At 26.3% G+C, this 27,194-nt stretch overlaps 1 protein-coding gene across 1 annotated transcript; it reads right to left on the minus strand.

The window, feature by feature from the left end:
- Positions 1-723: 723 nt before the first annotated feature.
- LOC145189411 (uncharacterized) lies at positions 724-27,194 on the minus strand. Its single transcript, XM_090089293.1, has 36 exons — positions 26,711-27,194; positions 25,140-25,279; positions 23,061-23,181; positions 21,871-21,938; positions 21,551-21,607; positions 18,041-18,253; positions 17,790-17,851; positions 17,257-17,389; positions 17,089-17,165; positions 16,620-16,733; positions 16,421-16,469; positions 16,154-16,267; positions 13,666-13,812; positions 12,928-13,083; positions 12,670-12,801; positions 12,282-12,431; positions 12,063-12,146; positions 10,940-11,058; positions 10,749-10,844; positions 10,461-10,664; positions 10,227-10,376; positions 9,978-10,031; positions 9,714-9,906; positions 9,442-9,510; positions 9,261-9,338; positions 8,948-9,160; positions 8,722-8,803; positions 8,529-8,602; positions 8,297-8,369; positions 6,731-6,814; positions 6,546-6,627; positions 6,041-6,256; positions 5,775-5,869; positions 3,846-3,975; positions 3,115-3,167; positions 724-1,101 (listed from the first exon to the last, which is right to left on the minus strand). Exons 1-35 carry the CDS (start codon positions 27,105-27,107, stop codon positions 3,125-3,127), a joined length of 4,269 nt encoding a protein of 1,422 aa, XP_089945419.1. The 5' UTR covers positions 27,108-27,194; the 3' UTR covers positions 724-1,101; positions 3,115-3,124.

The following is a 27,194-nucleotide window of genomic DNA, read 5'->3' on the forward strand; positions in this document are numbered from 1 at the left end:
TGAGTCGCTGTCAAGCTCTAGTTGAAAGTTTACTTCGCCTTTGGGAAGCTATTTTGAGATTTATGCATTTATTGCAAACTAGAAATGGTTGTAATGTTAAATGTAAAAATTATGTTCAAAGATAAAAAGTGACGAAATTATCCACAGTTACAGAGTTAAGTTTCTTTTCGACTGTGAGAATTAAACCCAATAGGGAAAACTTTTTATCTGACGAAAAATTATTTTTCAAAGAAAAAAAATCAATTAACTGTAAAATTAAAAAAAAAAAATTTTTAAAAGTAAATCTCAAAGTTAAAAGTTATAGAAAAATGATAATTTCATCGTTTCGGATGAAATTTCGTTTTCGGATGAAACATAATGTATAGTATTATTCTGAATATGATAGACGCCCCTTTATTTAAATTGGTATTTGGTTGTAGCCATCAAAAACCAAAAACCAGTACTTCTAACAAATGAAAATTTCAGATTGCTTAAGGCGTCAATTGAGAGCAAACGATTTTAAATTAACTTAAAAAAACAATGCACTTGGAGAATCACCATCCCGTTGACAGTCAAACTTTTCCAAGCCATTGAGAATTTCTCTTTTAATCAAGTTAGCTGACAAACTATTTAATACTTCAGAATTTTTCAAGGTTCCTGGTCATTAATTGCAATTGATCCTGGAACAAAGACACAATCGACCCAGGAAAAAATGATAGGACTGGAAATAAGTAAAATAAAAGATAAAAATAACTTTGCTCTATTTCATTAAATTTTATGCAACGAACACAAACATCATCTGGGATGACAAACGAGAAATTAACAACTATCAGATTATGACATTGGTTCTGATACAAAAACAAACGAGAACGATACCAGGATTTAAATATCAATTAACTGACTCGTATTTAAAATGTAACAGTAATAAATAAACAAAACTCTCAGTCATAGCAATAAGGATGTTTTTACACTTTGCTTGAAGTGCAAGAAGCTGTTTGAGCAACCCCGTTTTTACAAGTTTTGAAATGCTTGTTTATACTGAAGCTTCAAATGTTCCGATGGAAAATACAAATTCTTCGAGTTCAGAATCAGAAATTTCCAATAAAAACTGCCTCCATCAACCTAAAATAAAAATATTTTTGTAAAAACGGCTAAGAAAAAAATCATTATTATGAGATTAAATTAAAGTTTTTGATCTGTAATTAAGTTAAAAATTGAGGGCATCAGTGAGCGACAGATGATATTACAACCCCAATTATCTTATAGATAAAAATGAAACAATTTATGTATGTACGCAATACAAATCCGTGCAATTGGTCCAATTGGCCTGAAATATTGCATAGTCCCGTTATTTTACCTAACGAGCATCATAGGCTATGTTTCAACCCTTAATTTTAAGGGGTTCAGGCTGTGGGAAGGACTACCCTGAATTTGCCATCATACCAAAGAAAGTCCAAATAGACTTATACAATCCTTACATCATAAAGGGAAATGCTTTTAGTAAAAGTTGTTTGTTCTGACTAGTAAGGGAAATAAAAGATATCAGGGTGGTCACCTAACCCTAGGGTGTACTAATGGGGTTCAGGCTGCACGAGGGAGTCACCCTGAATTTTATTATGAAGCATCATAGAGAAACTGTTTTAGCAAAAGTTGTTTACTATGATTAGTTAGGGAAAAGAAAACTATCAGGGTGGTCACCTGAAGCTTGAGTGATCCCTAAATAAGGTTAAGCATGTGTTTGGGATCAACCCTAAATTTGCCTTAAAACATCATGGAATATGCTTTAGTAAAAGTTGTTTATTATAATTAGTCAACTTAGATTTTATATTGGAAGTCAGAAACAGGGAATTTTAAAAAGTAAATGTTCACCAAAGATGTGTTCTGTAAATTTCAAATTAGTTTGGAAATTTTTTCAATTTTGATACGTACAAAAAGTTAAAAAATCTTCTTAAAATACTTTAGTTCTCAATGTTTAAAAAAAGTTTTTAGAAGAAAACTTCCATTAAAAATCACCTTAAAATATTTTAGTTCTCAACATTTAAAGAATAGCTCTCACAAAAAATTCTTAGGAAGTTTATGAAAAAAATATTTTTATTAACAAATAATGTCAATATTTTAGTTCTCAGTATTTAAAAAATAGTTCCCACAACATATTCCAACATATTTTAAGGACCTTAAAAGGCTCAAGGACAGTCCTTAAAAGTTGCTGGGATCTGGGACCTAGAAACTCCGTGCTTTTCTCATGCTCTACGTGGCATGTTCAAAGGTTGGAACTTCAAAGAATTTGTTCATTTCGGCGCCAGAAGGAAAGACAAAAAAGTATTACGTATCTAAAAACACTCAGTTAAGAAGAATGATTCATTGAAATGGAATTTAATTTCAGAATTGTAAAATTTGTCATTTTTTTTGTTGTTTTTTTTTTAAGAAATAAATTGTCGTGGAATTAAAATTTTGTTTATTTTATGTCTTTTAATTTTTATCCCGGGTAGTTCAGTTATTTTTTACATTTATTTGTAATTATTTTATAATAAGCCCAATTGTTACAACCGCAATATAAATTATAAGGGCTCCTGTAAGAACTGGTTCGGAACTAACAAAAAAAAAGATTATGTAAATAACAATTATCATTATCATGACCCAAAGTCTACCGTAAAAATTGCAGGATGGAAAAGTGGGCTTCAAAAAGAAGATGAGTATGGGAAAGGTTATCCGCTTCAATTGCTGGTGGTCTCAAGGGAATTCCAAGGTTTTTATTTTGTTTGGTTAATAAAACCAACTACTCTTATATTTTAACAAAACAAGTTACTCTCCTGTTTTAAGACAACCGAAATTATTAACCATTTTATTGGCGAACCAACCGTTAAAAAGTTTTATTAATGCTCCAATTCGTTAATATTTATGTATTTAAAAATGTTTTAACTAAAAAGTTGCAAGGCATCTTTTTTAAAATATTGCCGATACCATTTTTTAGCATCGGAAAGTCTCAAAAAGTCTCGAAATATATCGGTGAGTACTATTTCTGTTACTGTTAGTGCTGTTTCAGTTCAATAAACTATCGATCTCGATCTCAGAATATAACGAGACGCTGACCCTTAATTTACATCAAAGATTATCATAAAAATAATATTTACTTACCTTTTTATCACTATATTTCATCGTTCAAATAATATGAGAGAAGTCGGCGCTTTCTATATCAAAAAAAAAAAAAAAAAGAAAAAGAAAAAAAGAAAAAGAAAAAAAGAGAGACCATTTTAAACAACTTTTCATTATGACCCCACTAGTCAAATAATATAAAATTCAATATAAAATCTCGCAAAACGTGATTTTATTAATTGCATCAATACTTTATATCAATAAAAAAAAAATCCTCTTTATTTATGTAAATTATCAATTTACACGATTGAAAAACACATAATTATGCAACAAAATGATAGTACCATATAAATTTTTATCAGGTGTTAACTCTATTTAGAGCTGATTATAATTTTGAAGTCTGGTTTTTGACAGCATTGCTGTATTTAACATCTGATTTGCTATATTTAACATCTGATCTACATTTAAGATCTGATAAAAGCCTTCCTAAATATTTTTTGAAGTACTTTTTAAAACTACGTTTTTTTCAAAAATTTAAAAAATTTTCAGGGGAGAATCTTCTAAATTTTTAGGGGAAAGAAGGGAGAGAAGTAATGGAATGGGAAACAGCAAAATAAATTTGCAGCCTAGAAGGCAATCTATGTATGCTAGGGTGTCAATTGACAATATCTTAACAGTATTAAATGCTTTAAATCGAGTTAACATGATTTTTTCTATGGAGATTTCGTCAAAAATTTCACGCAAACGACTCAAAGCAAGTAAACAAAACATACCTTAAACATTCATTCTTATGATCAAAAACATCTTTTAAGAGAGCCGATGAATCATTAAGTATATCCACTGAACTGTTCTGTATCATGTTATTGGAAGTTAATTCAATAGATTTACGCTTTCGCAAAGTATCTAATTACAAAAAATTGATTAATAACAAAGTGATTTACATATATAAAACATAGATAAAAATCTAAAATGATGTGCAGGGAATAAAATTCACCTTAAAGAAAAAAAAAAATTTGCTTTTAGTTAAGATTTTATGCTTTAAAAGATCGGATGCGGCCATCTTTTCTTGAAAAACATATCCTAAATACTCAGCTTGAAGTCATGACAATAAGCATTTGTGTCAATGGAGATGCTAATGGGAAATATTTTCGTTTGTAAAACTTTTTACATGTTAAACTTAAACTTTCCGTTTAAATGCTTACTGCTTGTTTACATGGTTACACACGTTCTTACTTTATCTCTCTCCTTTATTTTTTTTTTCACCCCAATCTTTTTTTTTTGGTCACTGTACTTAATAACTGAAACAATTATAGCAGTACTATCTAAAAGCTTATCAGCTTTATTCAGTGTTATCAGTGAGATACTGCGGTCAATTTTTGCACCTTTTTATTATAGCAGATGTTTATGATAAATCGACTTCAAAACCTATTAAAAATCCCCTTTTGCTAGTTCTCAAGTTCTCAAACCAGTTTCTGAACTAAATTTTTGCTGAAAAAAGCCTTGTTTCAGCTTAACAATACATTAAAAAAAATATAGAAGTACTGTTTTAAGATATTACTTAACAGATATTTCCATAAAACCAATACAGCAATTTTTAAAAATATAAACATAATTTTTTGATTAAAATTTTACAGTCTCCTACTTTCCTCATTTGGCCAATAAAGTGCATCATGTATTAAAAGAAACACAACCAAAAAAAATTAAAAAGGCTCAGGGGATGTGATACCAATTTTTATTCCTATGGAATAAAAATTGGTATCACATTCCCTGAGCCTTTACTATATCAAGTGTACATATCAAAGTCTTTTTATACTTAGGTTTGAGTAGCTTAACAGAGGTAGAAAAGACCAAAAAGATAATCTAATATTCTTAAATTTATCAGATTTATAAAACAACAGATTTATTCAGTTTTTAGCACTTTTCTTTTGTATAGTTGTAACTAAGCTACTACAGTCTAAGCAAAATTTGAGAATAAAAATATAATTTTTTATAGTTAAACCTAATAAAATAAATAAGTTGCTGAAATATAAAATTGTTATAGCAAGTTCACATGTAAGATTTAATATAAAGCTTGGTATTCACTTGGTGAAAATGGTAGCAATATTAAAACCTATACCAGTATTAGAATAAAATCTTTTACTATCCAGTTACAATAAATCAGTGAAACCATAAGATAACCATGCTAGTAAAATTTTGCATGGAAATTTATTATAAAAACTTTGGTCCAATTTTTTAATATTTAAAATATCCACAGTCAAGTGTTCTTGATCTTGTTATCAAAAAGCAAAAAAGGTCCAAATGTAAAAAATTTCTCATTTAAATCCCAACTTTAAAGTTTAAACGAGCTGAGTGATGCTTTGATTAAAAGTCAGATAATCAAATTATGTAAACATTTTAAAGACTCTAAACATATTAGAATTGTCTTGTTTACATGAATGTGTTTGTACAAATATGTTGACTTAAAGATTATGGAGCAAAATAAAGGTCACCCAAAACCTAGGGAAAAAATTTGCTTGTATACCATTACTTGATCTTTGATCCACTCAAAAAAAACTGTGTTCTTGCGTTATCTATTAAATGGTTGATCAAAATATTCTTTCAAGAATCATGTGCTTGGTATTTTGAATACCTTAACTTTAAGATAAAATATTTGGAATGTAAAAGACAAGTTTTAAATTTGAGTTTAGGAATTAAAAAATTACTTTGAATGGGATCCAATGCTGCATTAATATCTTCGATTGTGTTTTTGATAGATAGTTCTCTTTTAAAGGCTTCTGCTGCAACTTTTCGAATTTTTCTATTATTTAAAGCATTTTTGATTGATTATAAATTAAACCGAAATTAGATACCATAAAAATAAATGCTGCAATAAAAAAAAATTATTTCCTAATAACTTTGTCACATGTCACTAGTTATCAAATTACATTAAGTTATCAAAATACAACAGATAAAATTTCAAAAACCTTACTGATTTTGTCTTGAGTGGGATACTAGAATATTATCAGATCCAGTGCTTCTGAATAACTCTTTATGAAAATATCCTAGCATCAAGAAATCGTTTGTGTAATAAATGGAACTTAACCGGTGAATTATACATTCCTCTAAAACCACACACCAAGGAAAGTCTTCATTTGTGTGCATGGCCCGTTTCATATTTGCTCTACTATCTATTAACATTTCCAGCCTAGATATGAAAACAAATTACACATGATACAAAAGCTCTATAGAAGCTGTAATGCTACTATTTAAACAAATTCTTAAAGTCATCTACAGTTATTTTTCATAAAAACTGCTACCATTGTCCATCAAATATGTTAAAAATTAAATTTTTATTTAACAAAATAAAATACCATAGTTAAACACATATAACATAACAATAAAATAAAAAATATGGTTTTAAAACTTTTGCTTTTAAAAGAAAGAAAAGCTTCTTTAGCTACAGGTAGATAAAATGATCATAAAGTTAAAATAACCTTTGGAGCAGTATTGTTTTATTATTCCCAGCAACCTTTGAGACATATTCTACCAGCAACAAGTATGATGCTTCCCAGTCATCTTGAAGATTTATTGTTAGCAATTTAGTAAGGTATATTTAAAAAACTAAAATGTTAGCCCAAACCAAAAACTTAAAGTACTCATACTAAAAAAAAAACTTTACTTATTTTCACAGCACTTAGCAATGGAAGACGCATAGCAGAAACAAGATCCTGCGCTTGGCTGATAAAGTTATCTTGTTGAACAGCTGAAAGTAATTGTTAAAAAAACTTTTTATGATCAAATAAGCAGTATTTTTTTTTTTCAGATTTGAAAGAAACATGGTGAGAAAAATCATTGATGAGGATCATATAATTACAAAGTCATATACTATTATAAAGTCATATATTATTATAAAGTCATATATTATTATAAAGTCTTTATAACTCATCAATTAAAGTCTGTTATCACTATTTTACCCCTTTTTGCAACACATTCAACATTCTGGAAATTATGAGAAATAATTATAAATTTATATGATAAAGAAAATCGTTTTACCATAGTAAAACATATAATAAGATGAAATAAATGCCTGCTTAATTAAAATAATAATAATGTAAAGTTGTGCTATAAAAAGTAGCAAAAAAAAAAAAAAAAAAAATTGCAGAGACCAAACTTTTATAAAAGCTTTACATTCGTTATATAACATTTCACAATCATATTGAAACCAAAAAATTATTCAACTTTTTAAGTCTGTATTATTCTTTTACAGAAGCGGTTCCTAAACAGGCTCATGAAAGGCATTAGACTGTAGCTTCATAGTAATAAAAAAAACTAAATAAGAATTTCCCACCACCTATTGAAATTTCAAAGTGTTCTGTGATGATTTTATGGAATGATTAAAGTTCATCATGTTGGACACTTTACTTCATAAAGGTTTAAAAAATTATAAATTATGTAATAGATTATGTTAAATATTATAAAAAAGTCATCTACACTTTTTGCAGCAATCAGAAGTTGATTAGCTGTGTAAAACAATAACCTAATTTAAAGACTTTTTGATTTTGATCAAGAGTTTTTGATCCTAAAAACTTGTAAACTTGTGGAGTATATTGAATGTGAAAATTTCAAAACATTGCTTGTCTTTATTATTAAAATAATGAACTAATATTTCAACATCAAAAAACAAAACACAGAAATAAACTTGATAGGAAACCTGATCTTAGATCTTTATCTGTGAATAAGTTGACAAATCCAAAAATTGACAAAACTTTTGAAAAAAGTTTTATTACTTGAATCTCATGAAGCTAAATGTTGCCTTATTAAAACACCCACTTAAAGTGAATTTCCATTACAGTATACAGAAAAATAACATCTTTAAATATTTCGAAGTTTCAAACTGATTCAAAATTTTAATTTGAACAGTATCTCTATACTAATACTTCACAGAATTTAATGAACCCTCAATATTGTGGCATAAAATCAGCACCCATGATTAGTTTGAATTAATGAAGAAAACCACTAGACATGAAAAAAAATTTTAAGTTTAGCCTACAAAATGTTCTGTCATTTCTTGTTTTACTTTTGTTGCTTACTGATAATTTAGCTTTGATTAAATATTGTTACTTCATACTTTTATTGTCAATTTTAAAACTTACCTTTTAACATAAAAAAATGTAATAATAAATTATGATTAGTAGAAAAACAGCTGTAATATTATTTTAATTATCTTTATATTTTTAAAACTTACCTGATGAAATCCTTATACTTTCCAACATTGACTCAAGTGTGTTGTTAAAAAATTGAATAACATCATTAGGCATCTAGAGCATCAAAAGTTCAAAAATATCATAAGTTAAACATGCACTCCCATGTGTAAAGGAGATCTGCTAGAACTAACAAAAACCCACATAAAAGAATTTTCAACAGTAATTGAAACAGCTAAAAAATTTTTGTAAACTTTAAAAAACAAAATATCATACTGGATATGACAAATGTGTTTGCTGACAGTAGAAAATGTGTTTGTGAAACACTTTAAAGAAGAATAAATTTAAATCTAAATATGAAAAAATTGAAGGGTTTAACAAAATTAAAATCAAATTCAAGGGTAAAATTCAATTTTTTGCATGTAAATAAGCTCCAGCATACTAAAAAATTATTAAAGCAATCTCTTACAGTCTTCGAGGAAAGCTGAGAGTGATTTGGTAACAACATTCCAACTGCAATTTACTAAGAGCCATTCTATCAATGATGTTAACTAAATAAATATAATACTAGTATTAAAATAAGTTTTACGAGGTAATGTTTCTCTCATTCAAATTGTTAAAAAAATATTGAAATTTAAGCCTTATATATAAAAAAATTCATCTGCAAAATTTGAAAATGGAAAAATAACTCGTACCACACAATCAATGTTGCTAGCTAATCTCAATTCTTCATTTATAAGTACAAAATGACATTTATAACCCAACTGGTTCAAATGATTGAGTTCAAGCTGATCTTCAATATAGGATAAAGAAACGCTGCTGGTAATCACTGCCAATACTGTTGGTTTTTTATATAGCTTAAGATGGCGATGAAACAAATCTTTGGCACTCTGAAGTTCTTCTCGAATCTCAAAAAAAAAAATTTACCTTGAAATAATTGCAAAATTATGACAAAAAAAATGTTGAAAAAATATTAAATGGTAAGAAAATAAAACTTTATTTAAAAACCTCATTTGTAGTGAGCTCAATGAAATAGATTAATCCTGAAAAATCACGCACTCTGTCATCTTCATTTTTTAAAATAGACTAAAAATATATATATATTCAATAAAATTTAAGATAAAGTAATAAAAAGATTTTCCTAATAGGAGAGAAAAAAAAAAAAAAAAAAAAAAAAATTAATAATAACCTCTACAATAACAAGAGTTTGGAGGGATTGATGCTTGATATATGACTCATAAAGAATATTAGGAGCAATCTAGAAATAAATTTATTTTAACCAAGTATACTGGAGATGTTCTAGGTTTTATAGTTATCATTTAAAATCTTTCAAAAAATCTTTGAAAGATTTTAATATGTGTAGTACTATTTTAGAATTTACAATTTTCTAAATGAGAAAAAAAAAAAAAAAAAAAAAATTTTTTTAATTGTCTGGAAAATAAGAATAATATAAAAGAATACCTTGCTACACTTTGAAATATTACGAAATTTTTCTTTTAACATATTTGATGATACAGTATGGACATTTTGTTTTGATTGTTGATTTGGGAGGTTGATGATTCCAAGTTTCCAAACAGTGTCATTGGGAAAAAAATTCTGTTCCATTTTATTTTTTACAATTTGATGAAGGTCAAGAGGTTTTTGCAAAACTTTTCTACAAAAAAAATAGTCAAACTTAAAGCAAAAAATAAACTGTAACATTTAGTTGAAAAAAGAGATACCTACATCCTATTTTCCATTTCTTCTTTAAAACTGGGAAGAGATATGTCATCTGAAATTCTGTTAAAAAGAACATAAGTAATAACACAAAGCATATGATAAAAGACAAAAGAACACCATTTAATTTTAGTGTCTGATAAACAATTAAGTTAGTTATAAAGTTTTCATCACTTGTGTCTTTACATTGTTTTAAAAATGATTTTTTATATAAAAAATTTCCAAAAAATTGAATTAGATTATTCAAGACTTATTCACCTTAGAAATTTATCTTGTGAATAAATATTTTTGATTGGTAGATGTAGCTTTTTCATAAGATTTTCAGCTGATTCAAAGAGTGGAGCAGCAGGTGGAAAATCACACAGAGTTGTTTTTAAGTAAGTACATGATTTATAGGCTACCATCCACCTGAAATTAAACAAGATGCTAAATTATTGTACAGCAGATGCTAAATATTTTACTAAATCACTGTTAGATGATAAATACTTGCACCTCTTAAAATAGATTTTTAACTTTCTTTCCTGGAAGCAATCAAAGTTGTATAGGAGTTTTTTTTTTCTTTCAGCAATCATTTCATTAATAATTTTTTGTGCTATCTTAAGAACCATTTCTCTAACAACATTATCAATAATAGATTGCTGTTGTACATTCAACAGTTCCGATTTTAGAACATTTTCCTCGTGGTATGTTGTTTCACTACAAAAAACAGTAGTTTTAACAGTAATGGTAATGGAATAAAAACTTAAATAAAAACTAAAACAAAAATTTGCATAGTCATACCTCAGTACCTGAATACAACAATCTTTCAATACTTCATAAACACAATCATCTATCAAACAATCAATAATGTTTGATGCTTCATTTAACATCTGAAATCTAAAAAAAAATTTTTTGACTTAAAAATATTGTACAATATTTAAAAATTTTAAAAATCATACTTTATGAAACAAAAATGAAGCCAAAAATACAACCTTTCATCTTCTTTTTCCTCTTCAATAACTTCTATTGCGATAGCACGAGACTCTTCGATACAGCTGAAAGCTAACATTTGGTTGCTAGCTCCCAATGCTTGAGACATAAACTCTTTGAACTGGAAAGAAACAAAACTACAAAAGAAAATTCAAAATAAAACTTTTAATAGAATTATTGGTTACTGTTTATATGATTTATTGTGAAAAAGAAAGAAGAACGAAAAACATTTATGAGGATATTCTATAAAACACATTTTTTTTTTTTATAATTCAAGTTTCTAGAATATACTTTTCAAAAAGATTGCAAACTAACACTTATTCAAACTCCAGTTGGCAAATGTTAATATGCTGCTTATATAAGAATTAATGCTGGTTGTTGAAGGAAATACAAATATTTATTTTTCCAACTGCTGACACCAACATTTTAAGATATCAAGATACAATTTTTTTCAATTTAATTTTGGCACCTTAACAAAAATTTTTAATTTTCAATTCAATAATAAATATTGGGATACATTTAATAATAATATGGATTGTTTTTTCCTATGCTTTCTGCAATGCATGCCATGTCATTAACATGCATGATATAAATATTTACAATGATATTCAAGAGTAACTGATAACATCACAACTACACACAAATCTTTAGCTAACTTAGCAGACTCCTGTAACTTGCTACAATATAACACAAAAAAATTTAAAAAAGTACTTTAATATTGTTATGCAACCTATTACAATATAAAGGGTTCAAACTAAGCTAATTCTAAAAGGTATTGACATTAAAAATATCAAACAACTGTTTGAAAAACCCTTTTCTTTCCAACTTACATCACATTTTTTAGTATACAAATCACTCACATAAGATATTAGATATTTCATACTTAAATTAATTATTTCTGACCAGATAGAACAAACTTATTTAGCAATAATTTTACAAGTGATTGAATTTGTCATAAGACAAGAACTTATATTTTGATGACTTAAACCTGTTTTGAAACTACGTAAAAAAAGATTAAAGATAGTCGATAGAATTTGATAAAATGGTGATTCTTATAAAAGAAAAATAAAATAAAAGAGAAAATAAGAGCTTCAGAATAAACAATCAAACAAAAAAACTATTTACCTCATTTAAGAATTCAGATGCAATTATGAGAATTTCATCAGTAAGAAAATTTTCAAGCATGGTGTCACGAAATTTCTTATAATCCTAAGATTAAAATTTGTTTAACACAAACATCACTCCAATAACTCGCATCCAATAACTTGATCTGAGACTTCAAGATGAATGCATGGAAACATAAATCCATAGATATCATACATAGGTAAAGATATATAAAAATACTTCTCGAAGTATCATTAAATGATGAGAGCTGTTAGCTTCTTTTCCCTCATTATCCTCTATTTCTTGCAAATAATCATCTTCTGTGAGAATAAAATCTGGATCAGCAACATGTGAAAGTCCTTTACCAAGCTGTTCCTTTATACTACTGCTCTATATTTTATTTTAAGAAAATTAAAAAGAAATATTAAATAAATCATTTAAATAAAATTTATTTTTAAACAGTTTTAAAAAAAGTCTTCATTTTAGAGAAAAAACAGATTCTTCATTGTAAAGAAAATAAATAAAATATTTTCATTAAATAGATTAAAAGAAAAATACTTTCAAAGTCTAAAATTTTAGTTAATTTAAATTTCTTTACTAAAAAAATTTATAGAAGTTTAACTCATACCATATGTTCAGATTCATCATTATATTCAACTTTTTGTGTTTTTGAACTTTGGGAATCTTCTTCACGTACATTTTCTTCATCTCTGAGGTAACCATGAAGCATGACATTTTTATTTTCACTGAATTTTTGGTCCTGTAATCAATTTTCAGAACTATATAATGTGGTAACAAAACATTGTACTATAATATAGTGGTAAAATACCTGTGTTTTAAAAAATAAAATTTTCCACTCTTAATAGCTATGTTTAAAGAAACTTACATTTTCTTCATTTTCATTGTCTAGATCATTAACTTCCTCCTCACTATCATGATCATCTGATAAGATGTGATAACTTCCGATATAGTACCCATCCTCTGAAAAACTGTTAGTGGGAATATAAACACCTTCTTTAGGTAGATCTCCACCATTAATAACCTTGTTGTTGAAATACAAATTAGACTTTGATATATATATATATATATATATATATATATATATATATATATATATATATATATATATATATATATATATATATATATATATATATATATATATATGTAAATATATATAAAATATAAAATTGCGTAAGTTTTAAAGTTTAATTACAAAAAAATGATATTCTCAGTAATGTTTTCATATAAAAACATCTTTTATCTAGCAGTCAATAAATATTCATTTTATTTTGCTCTTTGCAATGAAACTAAAGTACTTTATGATATGTTTATATAGGATGTGTGTGTATGGATGTATAACATGTATAAAGGATTTATATGTATGAAACGTATGAGTGATTTGCATGAATGATATGTATGTATGATATGCATGTATGATATGTATGCATGATAAGTATGAATGATATATATGCATGATATGTATGTATGATATACTTAACAGTTAGGCATCATTCCCTGGAGATCTAAAGAACTGTATAAAAAAAATTGAGAAGAACCCTCTTTTAGCAACAACAAACACTTTTAACATTACAATTTTCCCAGCACAATTCAAAATGTATACCTCAGATATTGACGTAATGCACTTTTCTGTTATAATTCTAGATTTTCTTTGAATGAATTGCTCATCAGGGCTAACCAGAGAACCTTGGTTTAAATATACATTGGTGCTGTCAACAGAAAGCCCAAAGTGCGAACAAAATACCTTTAACTAAAATAACAAAAATCATTTAAACATCATTATTTTAAGTTTAAACATCATTATTTTAAGTCTTAATGTCAGTAATTGAAGAAAAGTGCATCAAAAAAATTAGCATTACAAAAAAAAAATAAATAAAATTTGGTAAAATAAACATTCTAGAAAGTAAATATTGTAGAACTATGTAAAAAAAATTAAAACTTTCAAATTTTATCCTATATTAGTTGTGCCTAAACCTAATGTTAGGACAAACCTAATATAGGATAAAATGTATGTTCATGAATATGAAAAACTTTTTACTACAAAAATTCCACTTTTTGTTAAAAGGAAAACAAAATTTTCCACTGAAATAAATTTTAATAATCATTTTTTTGAGATTCATTGCAGATGATTTAGTTCAAAAATTATGATGGTAGTTAGAATGGAAGAATAAGAACAATTATAAAGTTTAAGAAATTTTTTTTCAAAGTTCAAGAAACATTTTTATTTTCTTTATTTCACACATATTGACTCAAGTCAATATCTAAAAGTAATTCAACATATAAGTTTAATTTTTCAATTTCATTTTGAAGGAAAACACAGATTTGCTAAATAAAAACACAACAGCTCTCAAAAATTTTAGGAATGCACCTACTGCATTGTCATTCTGCCATCAATTAACCCATTTAATGCAACAACTGGGTTAGATATCTTCATTGTTAGTTATGCTTAGTTAGAGTCAATTCAATTTCATGATCTTAATAAAACTCTGGTGATTCTGAAAAATTCATATATGCATGATATCACCTTCAATTCTGTTTTATATTCATGTAGGTAAAATTCATATATGCATGACAACTAATGTCACCCTCAACTCTGTTTTATACTCTTGTAGGTAAAATGGTTTTTTATAGAATTGACTTTGTTTTCTGAAATAAAATATATACTTTCAGCATCCCTTGTGTTATACTACCTTTAAATATTATTAAGTTCAATTATACATGCAGGCATATCTTGAAAGGAACGTAACAAAACAGAAATATCATGTAGATTGTTTGGCTATGGCCTTCATTTCCACATATATCTATAAATTTCATTACAGGAAAAAAAAAATTCATGAAGTGAACAAGGCAAGAATTTATGTTGATTTTGTAAAAAGACATTAATTGAATAACTGTAGACAACAGGTGTACCCTCTGGTTTGCTAGAACTATACCACTTTTTAAAAATTCAAAATGTTAGAAAATAAAAAGCATTTTAATAACAGCATAAGCAGCTCAGTGGAGGATTTTTCAAAGCTTGCACTAAACATCCAATTTTAGTCCACCATTTATCATACTTAATTCTATAAAGGTGAATGTTTCATGAACCTTCACCTGCAATTATTGTTGAAATTAAGCTTTTTTTTATCTAGCACATTTTACTTAAATTTCAGTATTTTTTTTTCAATAAGGTTTGTATACTAAAAAGCTGAAAAAAGTTATCCAAGAACTAATACAAGGATGTTGTTGATGAGTATCAAAACACACTAGAGGTATTTGGTGAATACTCTTTTCTCATATCTGTCATATTAATGGTTTATTTGTTGTTGTTGTTTTGTTTTTTTAATTCTAAATTTATTTTTTAAATTCTCATCTTCTTAATTATTGAATTTATTAAAATATTTCATTTGTTATATTTATGGTTTTACTTTCAAAATAATTTCTAATAGTTATTTTTGGATTTGAAATAACTTTTGGATTTGAAACTAGCCAATAAGAATCAGCGAAAAATATTTATTAAACAATTAAACAACATGGTTAGCTCAAATGCTTTTTCTGTTAATTATGAGAATGAGGTTGCATGAAAATGAGGTTGCCAACATATTCTTGAAATCACATTCTAAAGAGGGATGACAAGTGTTAGGAAGTTCATTTGGAAAAAACAATGAGTGTAGAAAGTAAATAGTTAAGAAACATTCTTTTTTCAGAAAGAAGTCTGTAGAACCAGAATTAGAACAAAGAAAAAAATTCTATTTGGATGATCAGGAAATTGAGGATTTAATCAATAGTCCTCTTCTACAACAACAACGATGGATTATTAATTTTTTTATTTATTTATGAGAAGTGTCTGAGCATAATAGGCTTATGAGTTTATATAACTGTATTATCATAACATTAGGATAATTCTATCAATTCTTTGACCTACCACCACCACACGCAGGACTTTTTGAAAGTAAATTATTTAGATGTAAATAAAAACTATTACCTGGCTAGCTAAAATTTCAACAAAACTTTAAACATATAGCTTACCAAATAAAAACTACCTATTATAACAAAAATCCAGATAAAGATAAAAGAAAAAACAATTCTATAACACGTGTTATCTCACTTACTTCATTGATATCATTGAAGCATAACAAATGCTGCAATCGAGCCAATAAGTATGGAGTATCTTTCTTACCACGACAAAATGCATGTGTCATTGTGTTCAATGCCACTTCTCTCATCTATAACAAATTAACTCTTAAGTTTATAAAAAAATCTTTGATAGTTGTAAAAAATAAGTTGACCAATTAGTTTAGTGCAGCCACAGAATAGATCACACAGTATTAATTTGAATTTTAAACACTACTCTACATTCAGATAAAGATTACACAAACCTGATTGAAATATGAATGGAGGAGGGAGGCATTTAGAAACGATGATAACCTTAAAATTTGAATTTATCATCAAAAATTTTCAAAAATTTTAATAACTATAACCTTCATTCAAATAAAAACTTAAAATAAGAAAGAGAATTTAAAAGTTTTTCACTATTGAACTTAAAAAACTCACAATAAAAATAGTTAAGGGACTTACTTTAAAAGCTTGAAAAATCTAACATAATTTTTCTCTTGAACAGATAAGAAGACCTGCAAAGCAAACTTTACTTGATGAGATCTTCGAACATCTTCACGGAAACAAACAGCTTCTCTATATAAGAAGAGCAGGACAATTTATATGAATTTAACAAATTAATTTTGGTCTTAAATTTCAGTTACACTCTATACTAAAAATCATGCTACTTGAATACAACTTTAACTTTAAATATTTGATTTCTTTAAAATTTAATATATTAATACTTTTTACATTGCAATACAGCACAAAAAATTAAGTTGTATAATGATGATTTGTAGTATAAGGTAAAGATTTCTTTTATCAGAAAATGATTTCTTGAATCGGATAGAGAGCCTAACACTTCACATCTTTTCCAATTTATTTATAGGTAATAATTTATTTTTGTATATTCACTTTGTTGAAAATTGAAATGAGACAAATTTAAAATCACCTCAATGTATCAGCATTGTTGAGATTCAACAAAATCTGGTAGCAGCGAAATTCAACTTCATTTGGTGAACAAATCCCCTTTTAAATAAATAAAGTGCATTTACTACATGTCACATGGCAGTAATAGAGTGCAGTGGTATCTTGTTAAGTATGTTAATGTTAAAATTACCTTTTCATTCCATAGATCTTCATACATATGTTTTAAAGTTTGTAAGCATTTAGTTAAGTTTTCCAAATTAATTTTTGGATCAAATATCTGCAGATCTTCTTCACATAGATGATGAGAACAAAATATATGAAATCTAAAAAACTATACAATATTATTTCAAAAATAAAAAAATTTATGAAATTAGAAAAGATAAAAATACAATATTACATATTACAAAATAATATGTCACCAAATACCCTTTGTGGAGAAAAAAACAAGGGTACTTTCTACTTGAAAAAGACTACTTGAAAAAATTTTTAAGAATATTTGAATTGAGTTGGTTTATCTGCAATGGCACTTATAAATAAGATTTTTATCATCTCAGTAATCACTTGAAAAAGTAAAACTTTTTTTCAAAACTAAAAAATCATGAAACTCAAGATTTGTTTAATTTATTGATCTCAGTTAGAATACTTGAGCTCAGTAGAAACAGATATTCAAGAAGTTAAGTCAAGCCATCATCATCACATTAAAGTGAAGAACTATTGTTTTACCTTGCACATTTTTCCATTAACTCGATACTTGCCAAATTTTTAAGATTTTGCTGAGTAATGTCCTGTAAAGGGTGTTTAACTAAATTACTTCTCTGTAAAATATTCTCTCTACTAAACTTTCTAAATAAGAAATAACATTAAGAAGTCAGACAATTTCTTCACAAAAATTAAAAAAAAAAATTAAACCTGATCTTTCGAAACTTAGCCAACACTTTTTCGGAATTAAAAAATTTTTTTTACAAAAATATTACCTTCCGAATGGCTCTAAGTCTGTTCCATATAAAGTCAAACCAATCATATCTTACAACATATTTTTCATCCATAATATTGCGGACTAAATAATTCATTGTCATTCTCAGTACAGATGCTGGTCGCAGTTCATGTGGTAATGGTTCTTCTTGATCTGCAGAAGAGCGGCTGTATTCTTTTACAGCTTTCTGATGATCAATTGCAACACAATCAACCTATAAAGTAATTACAAACCTATTTAAAGTTGGTTATATCTGAGTTTTACTTTATAGACTGATTATAAAGTGAGTACAAATATATATATATATATATATATATATATATATATATATATATATATATATATATATATATATATATATATATATATATATATATATATATAATAGAATTTTTCTGAGTTAAGTTCAAAAATGATTTTTTTATCACAAGAAATTATTTTTTAAATTAATAACATCAATAATAAATTTTTTTTTTAAGTTAAGTTTTGTTAAGTTTGGTTAAGAATTGAAGCTATAAATAATCAAATAGCTATGAATAGAAATCAAACAGTAATCTCAAAACAATATTATATTTTAATGAAAATTAAAGATAAAAAGGTTGTGAACTTGGTAAACTCTGGAAAATCATACCAAAAAAATATTAAAACTTAGGTTTTCTGGCCACAGCCATTCAAAAGATTAAGAAAGAGTAAAAATCAGATAGGGGTAACCAAAAGATCTCCAACTATAATGACCAAGAAATTTTGAAAAAGAAAAAATTGCTTTAAATTGACTTCTATGTAGTATAAAGAACAACACAATGGTGTAAACTGTTAGGAGGTGAGCTATGTCATGGAACTGAGTTGTGGTTTCTAACCAACAATATGGTTTACACCAAACTTATACTATCTGAATATTTGAATTTAAGATAAATTATTGAGCTGCGATCTTAAATATGAAGTGTAATAAAATAACAATGTGTACTATTTACTTTCTTGCTTGATGTAGAATTATATACAAGTATAGCAGTAATAAAATATTCATAAGTATACAACTCTGTATAAACATATAAATAAATATGGAAAAGTATGGATAGAGGCATTTAAATATATGTAAGTGTAGAAGTATATAATATAGTATTAACACAAAGTCAAGTTAAAGTAGGAATATGAAAGCAAGAATTATAAGTTAACAATTAATTCATTGAAAAATTTCATAAAGTAAAAACATTTATTTTAAATAAGTTACAAACCTAAAAATTCAAACTCAAATTAAACAAATGAAAAAAATAAAAAAATAAAAATGTAAAAGAATTTAAAAATAATAATAATTATAAAAATTACTTAAAAATGCTTTAAGCTTAAAACTAAGAATTGTTACATTTTTTCATGTAACAAGGTGCATTAAATCGAGAATTGCTAGGAAGACCTAATTCTTGTAGAAAGTCAATTATAGGGCTAAAGATTGCTTGTAAACATGTCAATGAAGCAATCTTGTTTGAGACAGCTATCAAAAGTATTTTAATAATCAATTCTATTGTCACTTATGTAAGCCTACAAGCTAAGTAACAGAATGATAATTTTCAGCAGATATTATATCCAGACAGGTTTGGTTAATGGCTAACAACTTCAATGTTTATCTTGTCTCTGATGATTACTCTTCACCATTTTAAACTATCCAAATTTGACTTCCCAAAAAAGTATGCTTTTTCTGTCATTTCTTTGTGGTTTTTTGAATGATACCTTTCAACTGGCTTGGTAAAGCATAACTTTAATGCTTCCACCTTTGCAGTAAAGTTTGATGGTTCTTTATTATCTTATTATTGACACCAAATTATGATTATTTCTTGCATTTAGAACTGGTGGCTATCCTTAAGAGTTCACAATCACAGACTATTTTCATATTTTTGGACTGGTAAATGATGCAACCAACACACAATTTTGGCAGACCTTGAAGATATTAATGAGCACTTACATTTAATGCTATGAAAATTTTGGTTTGTAAAATGATGATTTTATGAGCTGTCATTTCAACTGATTATATAGTCATTGTAAGAACTTGCTTAGTCACACAAGATTACTTTTGTGTAGGAGTTATATATAAAAAAGCTACATTTCACACAATACTAAGACTGTCCTATAGATATATAGCAAAAAAATTACAATCAAATTATTACATCAATAATAGACTAATTAAATTTAAATTAGTTTTAATTTATTGACTAAGGAACTATTAAATTTTTAAATTATAAAATAATGGCTATGTGCAATTCTGAACCTTGAAACCCTTCTGTTCTTTGACTTTGTGGTGCTGTATATATATGTATATTGGAGAGAATATAGCACAGTGGAACTATAGAAAAGGTATTATAAGTTTATCTCCACTTCCATCACATTTACTGAATTATCCATGCACAATCTTCAAAATTATGCAAAGAATGTGGTTCAAATAAGCACATGATCAGATTTCACCAGATACATTTTCAAAACCATTCAACCATCAACCATATAGGAGAAAATATAGCACAGTGGAACTATAGAAAAAGTATTATAAGTTAATCTCCACTTCCATCATATATACTGAATTATCCATGCACAATCTTCAAAGTTATGTGAAGAATGTGGTTCAAATAAGCACATGATCAGATTTCACCAGATACATTTTCATAACCATTCAACCATCAAGGGTGTATAGAAAACCATAGAAGGGTGTATAGAAAACAGATTCATAGCTAATCAATAAAAGTTGTTTGAGTTACAACTTTACTTCATAATAATTTAGTGCTCACAAATTTACCACTTCTTTTACTACAAATCTATTTATAAAGTGGTGATCACAGAAATAGCACACCTAAGATTTTCTTTACTAGAGTTAATATAATTTCCTTCTTTGTTAGGGAAACAAGAAAATGATAATACTAATTAATTTCCATTTATTAGCTGTATATGAAGTACCTTTTCATTCTTTTTTTTTTTTCCTTAAACCTAAAGCATGTCTTCATTCATGAATACTTTTTTGATGCTTGAAAAAGTTTACCCTTCGAATAAGGTAAAAATTAAATTTTTTTTGGTTGTTATTCTTCTTCTTTCTTTCTTTATATTATTCTAACTTAAAAAGTTTCAAACTTGCTCTTGTTGTTTAGGGAAGAAACACTCTAGCTATAGAAGATAAAAACTACTGTAATGGTAATCTTTACGAATTTCTTGTGACAAAGTGTTAAAGAAATGTTCTTTTTTTTAGTTTTTAGATATTATTATTTGTAGTTATATCTTAATATTAATTATAAATTAATTATAACAACAATTGCTTTAATTGAAGTGCATTCTTTTTTATTATCATAACCAACTGCAGGCACAGTGAATTAAAAATGTGGGGCTCATCAGAAGATATTCTAGTGAGCCCCAAATACTTTTTCCTAAAAAAATCATTTTGTTATCACAATCAGTTGTGCTTATTATAATTAGCCATAGTTGTTAAGACTTCATTCAGACTTAATAACCAGTTTATTACTATCATAAAAATTATACTAACTAAGAATTCAGTCTCAAATGGACTTCCTTGCCTTCTTTCTTCTCGTAAGTAGCGCTCCTATTATGAAAAACTAATTGTAAACATTTTGGAAGTATTCGAAAGAACAACAACAACAACTTTTTAAAAATACGAACAAAAAAAAACATGTAAAAACGTTTACATGTTTTTGCATGTTTTTTTTGTTCGTATTTTTAAAAAGTGTTCGTATTTTTAACATGAGTTAAAGACCAAAAGTGTTCGTATTTTTAAAAATTGTTCGTATTTTTAACATGAGTTAAAGACCAAAAAAGCAACAATAATAATGAATATTAGCAACTAACCTTCTCAGGGCACATATCACGACAGCAACCTTTAAAGGCCTTGCAACGCTTATTTACATCTTGAAGACCTTTATATAAAAAAAAACAACTTAATATATGAACTTTCTAAAACATACCATACTTGTTAAATACCTAATCAAGTTTTTAGAAAAAGAACATGAAAAGTTATGAAAAATACTTAAAATAATAAAACACAAAACAAAACAGTGTAACACAAAATAATGATTTCATTTATTTCAGTTGGAACAAACCAGACATTATATGAATGGCTAATGGTAAATGTTTTAAAAGTCAAAATTGATGAGGTAGTTAAACTATGAAAAGTTTTGCTTGATCTAAAAATTATTTATTCATATGCAATCACATGTATTAAATATTTGAACAGTCTCTACAAAACCTAATTTATTACCATTTTACTGTAACTTTTTATTAATGATGCAATATATCTTTATAAATAATGGAACAAGAGCAATTAAAAAAGTAATGCAGCTCATGTTAATATTTTCACTAGAGATCTGAACTTAAAATTTTCTAAAATGACTCATGAGACAAAACACTTTATTGTTAAAAATACTAAATATGCCAGGAAAGTTAATTAACTGACTGTCTGACTGATACTCTAAATATTAAGTAACATCAATTATCATTAAAATCAATTAATTCAGTATTTATATGATTGAGAAGGACTAACATACTCTATTAAACTTTAAACACTTAATGCTTGTTTATTTTGCCAAATAACTGAGATAACTAAAATACTATAAAGTACATCAAATTAAATTGAAATGCTGGCATTTTTGTAAAACAAAAATTAACTTTATTTAAAATAAACAGTTTCTGTTATGTCATGATAAAAAAACATATGTAAGCTTTAATGATGAACATTGGTGGTAAAATCCAGGTAAAATGTATCATCTGCTTTAATTGAATTAACAAAGTTTGTTAAATCTGAATCAAAAAATATTTAGTTTGTAAAATATCAAGATAATTTGTAAATGATCAAAATACCATATTTGAACTTCATTTATAATAAAGTAATGTTTGTAATGAAAACACGTAAAAGAAAATGTAAAAGAAAAGTAACGGTTGAGAGACTTAACTTTGAACTAACTTTTCACCAATAGTCAACTGATGTATTTGTGTCTTAATAGAATAAAATACAAACATACATATGAAAAATAATGTAATACCTTTTCTTATAGCTTTATCAATGGCATCAAGAACTTCAAATTTTGAAGCAGAACTAACACACTTCACTAAACGTAACTTCTCAACAAGCTTTTGTAATGACAATTGAAAGTTCTGCATTTGCTATAAAAAAAAAGTTAAAACTTTTTAAAACATAATTTCACTGATCAAACTCAATGAAAACATTAAGGCCAAATATTCATTTTGTTTAGAAAATCTAACTTAATAAAATTTAAGTAGACGCTGCATGTGCCCCCCTCAATAAAAGTTAGAGCATTTTTTGGATTAAAGCCTCATAAACTTGCATTTTAATACATTACCAAGTTTTTCTGATGATCATTTAATGTCAAGACAATTGATGAACTTAATTAAAATATATAAAATATTTTAAAACCCCGAAAAAAAAAAAACAAAAAAAAAACACATTTATTGAAAAGCTTTTTGAAATGGTTTTTGATGATAGCTAAAAGGCATTTATGATAGTAGCAACTACAAAGTCCAATAATCAATTTTTTCTTATTATTCCACACCATGTGATAGGATGATAAATATGATTGAGATAATATGTATTTATATGTGATACATTATTGTTGAAAATTAATCATATGGTCAGCATCCTTTCACTATAGTTTAGCAGCAAATAATTGACCCTATTAAAAACTATGTCTCTTGATAGAGCATTAAATAACATGAGTCTTTTGATAAAGCATTAATATATCTATGTGATATAAACTTATCAACCATTTAATGAATATCTAAAAAATATATATCAGTCAATCATATAACTTTTTTTTCCTAAGAAAAACTTTAGAATTCTAGCATTGAAGTACAAAATATATAAAAAAGAGGAGAGTAGAATAACAAGCTTTTTTCCTACAAAGCAATATGGCGATAGCATTGAGGTTGATAGTAAAGCAGATGGTGGTTAACTATCAGTATCTTTACTTAAAGATGTGTGTTACATTTACATTTCAAAATATCTCAGCCATGTTCAGCTATGATCATTATTATTTCTATGTGGTTGAGTCAACTTCAAACTTGTACCTTATAGTAAAAGGAATATTAACTGGGAAAGTTAATTTAATGATTTAATGCAAAATTTCTAAACAGATAGAAAAGAAAGACAAGTCAAAAGGTACACAAAAAGAAGCATGTGATAAATCTCATAAATTAACAAGGAAAAAGCAGTCTACTGCTTCTTGTTTTGGTAACAGCAGATCTTTTATTTTAAAATCTTTATCAACTTAAAAAATTCAAACTCAAAAAGCTATAAAACTATAATTATACCTTAATTAAATACCAAATATTGTACAAATTGTGGTGCCATTAAGCAACCCCTAAATATTATTTGATTAAGCAACTTTTTTGAGACTTAACTAAATTAGTGTGCTGAAATTGGATGTTTTTTTTTCTTCATGTAAATATGGACATCCTAATTACATACTCTGTTAAAAAAATATAATGAATCACTATTATTGGAGGATTGTGGTTTGATTTGTGTTTGTTAGATTTCTATATATTTAGAATTAAAGGCAAGGATTACATGTATAATACTATATGAACAAAACCTGTCTGGTTGGAAATAATGAGAACCATGCTATGTGTATAAAAACAAGCTTTTAAAGTAGGTTTGGATTTTTAATATTACATTTAATGCTCTTTGAAGATATTTTAGAAGGCATTAAATCATCATACAGAACTAAAAACTATTGACAAAAATTCCTGATTAACTATTCTAATAATAATAATGATAATAGTAATAATAATGATGATGATGATGATGATAATAATAATAATAATAACAATAATAATAAAATAATAATAATAATAATAATAATAATAATAATATTAAAAATAATAATAATAAAAATAATAATAATAAAAATAATAATAATAATAATAATAATAATAATAATAATAATAATAATAATAATAATAATAAAAATAATAATAATAATGATAAAAATAATAATAAAAATAATAATAATAACAATAATAAAAAAAATAATAATAATAAAAATAATAACAAAAATAATAATAATAATAATAATAATAACAGTAACAATATATGATAAACATACTGCTGTGTTGTTAATGAGAGTTTTGACAGATCTTTTTGCCACATATACTTTCTCTGAACCAACAGTACCATCAGTTAATGCTGGTTCCATAGAAGACTTGTTTTGAAGAGGTGCAACAGGACCACTACTTAATGGATCAACTGTCAAATTTAAAAAAATAAAGAAACACTAACATATAGAAAAACTTCAATTGTTGAATTTTTATTTATACATGTCAAACTAGTTACATTTAAGAAGTATTATTTAAGAATTAATACCAAAACTAAAAGCATACATGAAATAAAATGTTTGCAAAAAAAGAACTTTACTTTTAACAAACAAATCTTGATAAATCACGTGTGCATTATGGGATGTTTTGGACTTATTTTGGTAGTAGAACTACTTTTTCACAAATACTAAATATTTTAACAACTGGCAGGTTTATTTTAAAGAGATTTTAGAATAATCTGATCTAGTTTAGCTGATACATTTATATTGATTTATATTTTTCAGATGCTGCAAAGAAGAAACTGTCATAAACAATCTGATAAAAGTATGAAAAATTCAAAATAAAAAACAAAATTGGGATATGGATTATTTACAAACTATATAAAAAAAATAATAAGTAAAGAATAATAATGGTGGAAAAGAATGATATATAAAGAATAATAATGATATATATTAATGATATAAAGAATAATAAATAAAGAATAATAATGGTGGAAAAGAATGATAGTGGCAGAAATAACAAAAATTGTTCAAACTCAATCAAATCCAACAAAATTAAAAAAAGAAGATCTGTAACTTTTTGAAAAACAGCATCAAAATTTCTTTCATATTAAAATTTCCAAATTTATTTCTTCTTTTTAAATTCTTAACTTATGGGCTTCATATGGATAAAATTTATTTCTTTCAGTTGTTTTAATAATATTAAACTGAAATTAAACAAGGATCAATATCCCAGAAGAGAAAGCAAGATGAAGTTGAACAACATAATTATACCTTTTACATAAAAGTTATTTTTGTATATTTTTCAATTTCATGATTTGAATAGAGGTTTTGATAAATTTCAACAAATTCATTTTAAGAGCAGGGAAGATACTCAACAACCAAAATAATACTCAAAACATTTAGAATGGTCCAGACATAAGTACTAAAAATTATGAATGCAAATTCTAATCTGCCACTTCCTGCCTAAATTACAAATGGTTAACAAGCTTGCCTAACTGCTATACCATCATAAACAACTTTAAATGTTGGCTTTTATAATTGCAGCACAGGAATTGCTTAATAATTCCAAACTATATGTTTTTGCATTGATATTTGGTTATAAAAATTCAAATTCATAAGTTCTGATATAGCCCAAACAATTAATATAATTTGCTTTACGAGAGCTTTTAAGCTATTAGACCAGTAAGATTAAGAAATATCTAGCTTTAAATTTCTTTTTTTTTTTTTTTTTTTTTTTTTTTGTACTATGCATTTAATACAGCATTTTAAATAATTATATAAGATACATTTACTTGAAATTTGCAGACTAAAATAAATGAACAGACTTTTCAAAAATTTAAGTATATGTAATTTACACTAACCTTTGGCTGGTATTGCAGTAAGACTAAGAGAAACATGAATAGAAGAAGGATTTGATATTTTCTTTGATTGAATATCTATTAATGAGTTCGCCAAAAAAGGGTTAGATTGTTGCTTATTGTTAATCTTTTTTTCAAAACTTTCAGCATTTTGAACAGTGTCACTACCATCATTCTTTTCCAAAAATGGGTTCAAAAATTTTTTTTCATTTGAGTTGCTGTAATTCAGATTTGATAAATCACCATAACCAATACTTTGGTCATTAACAAGAAAAGGGTTTGAAGCACTTCCATTTTCTTTCTCAAACTTTGACAATAAACTATCACTTTTAATTGCGTTTTGGATACTCGTTTTACCAAAAATGTCTGGAATAGATGCTTGAAAAAATGGATTTGACATTGGACAAAGTGTAATAAAAATAGTAAAGGGAGCTAAAAATTAAAAAAAATTCTGTTAAGCTATGTTATAAGTTGGTAACCGGGCTTT

This window comes from Hydra viridissima, unplaced genomic scaffold, assembly GCF_058129835.1.
Source record: "Hydra viridissima isolate aposymbiotic clone 2 unplaced genomic scaffold, HvirCarnegie_v1 scaffold_5, whole genome shotgun sequence".
Classification (NCBI taxonomy): domain Eukaryota; kingdom Metazoa; phylum Cnidaria; class Hydrozoa; order Anthoathecata; family Hydridae; genus Hydra; species Hydra viridissima.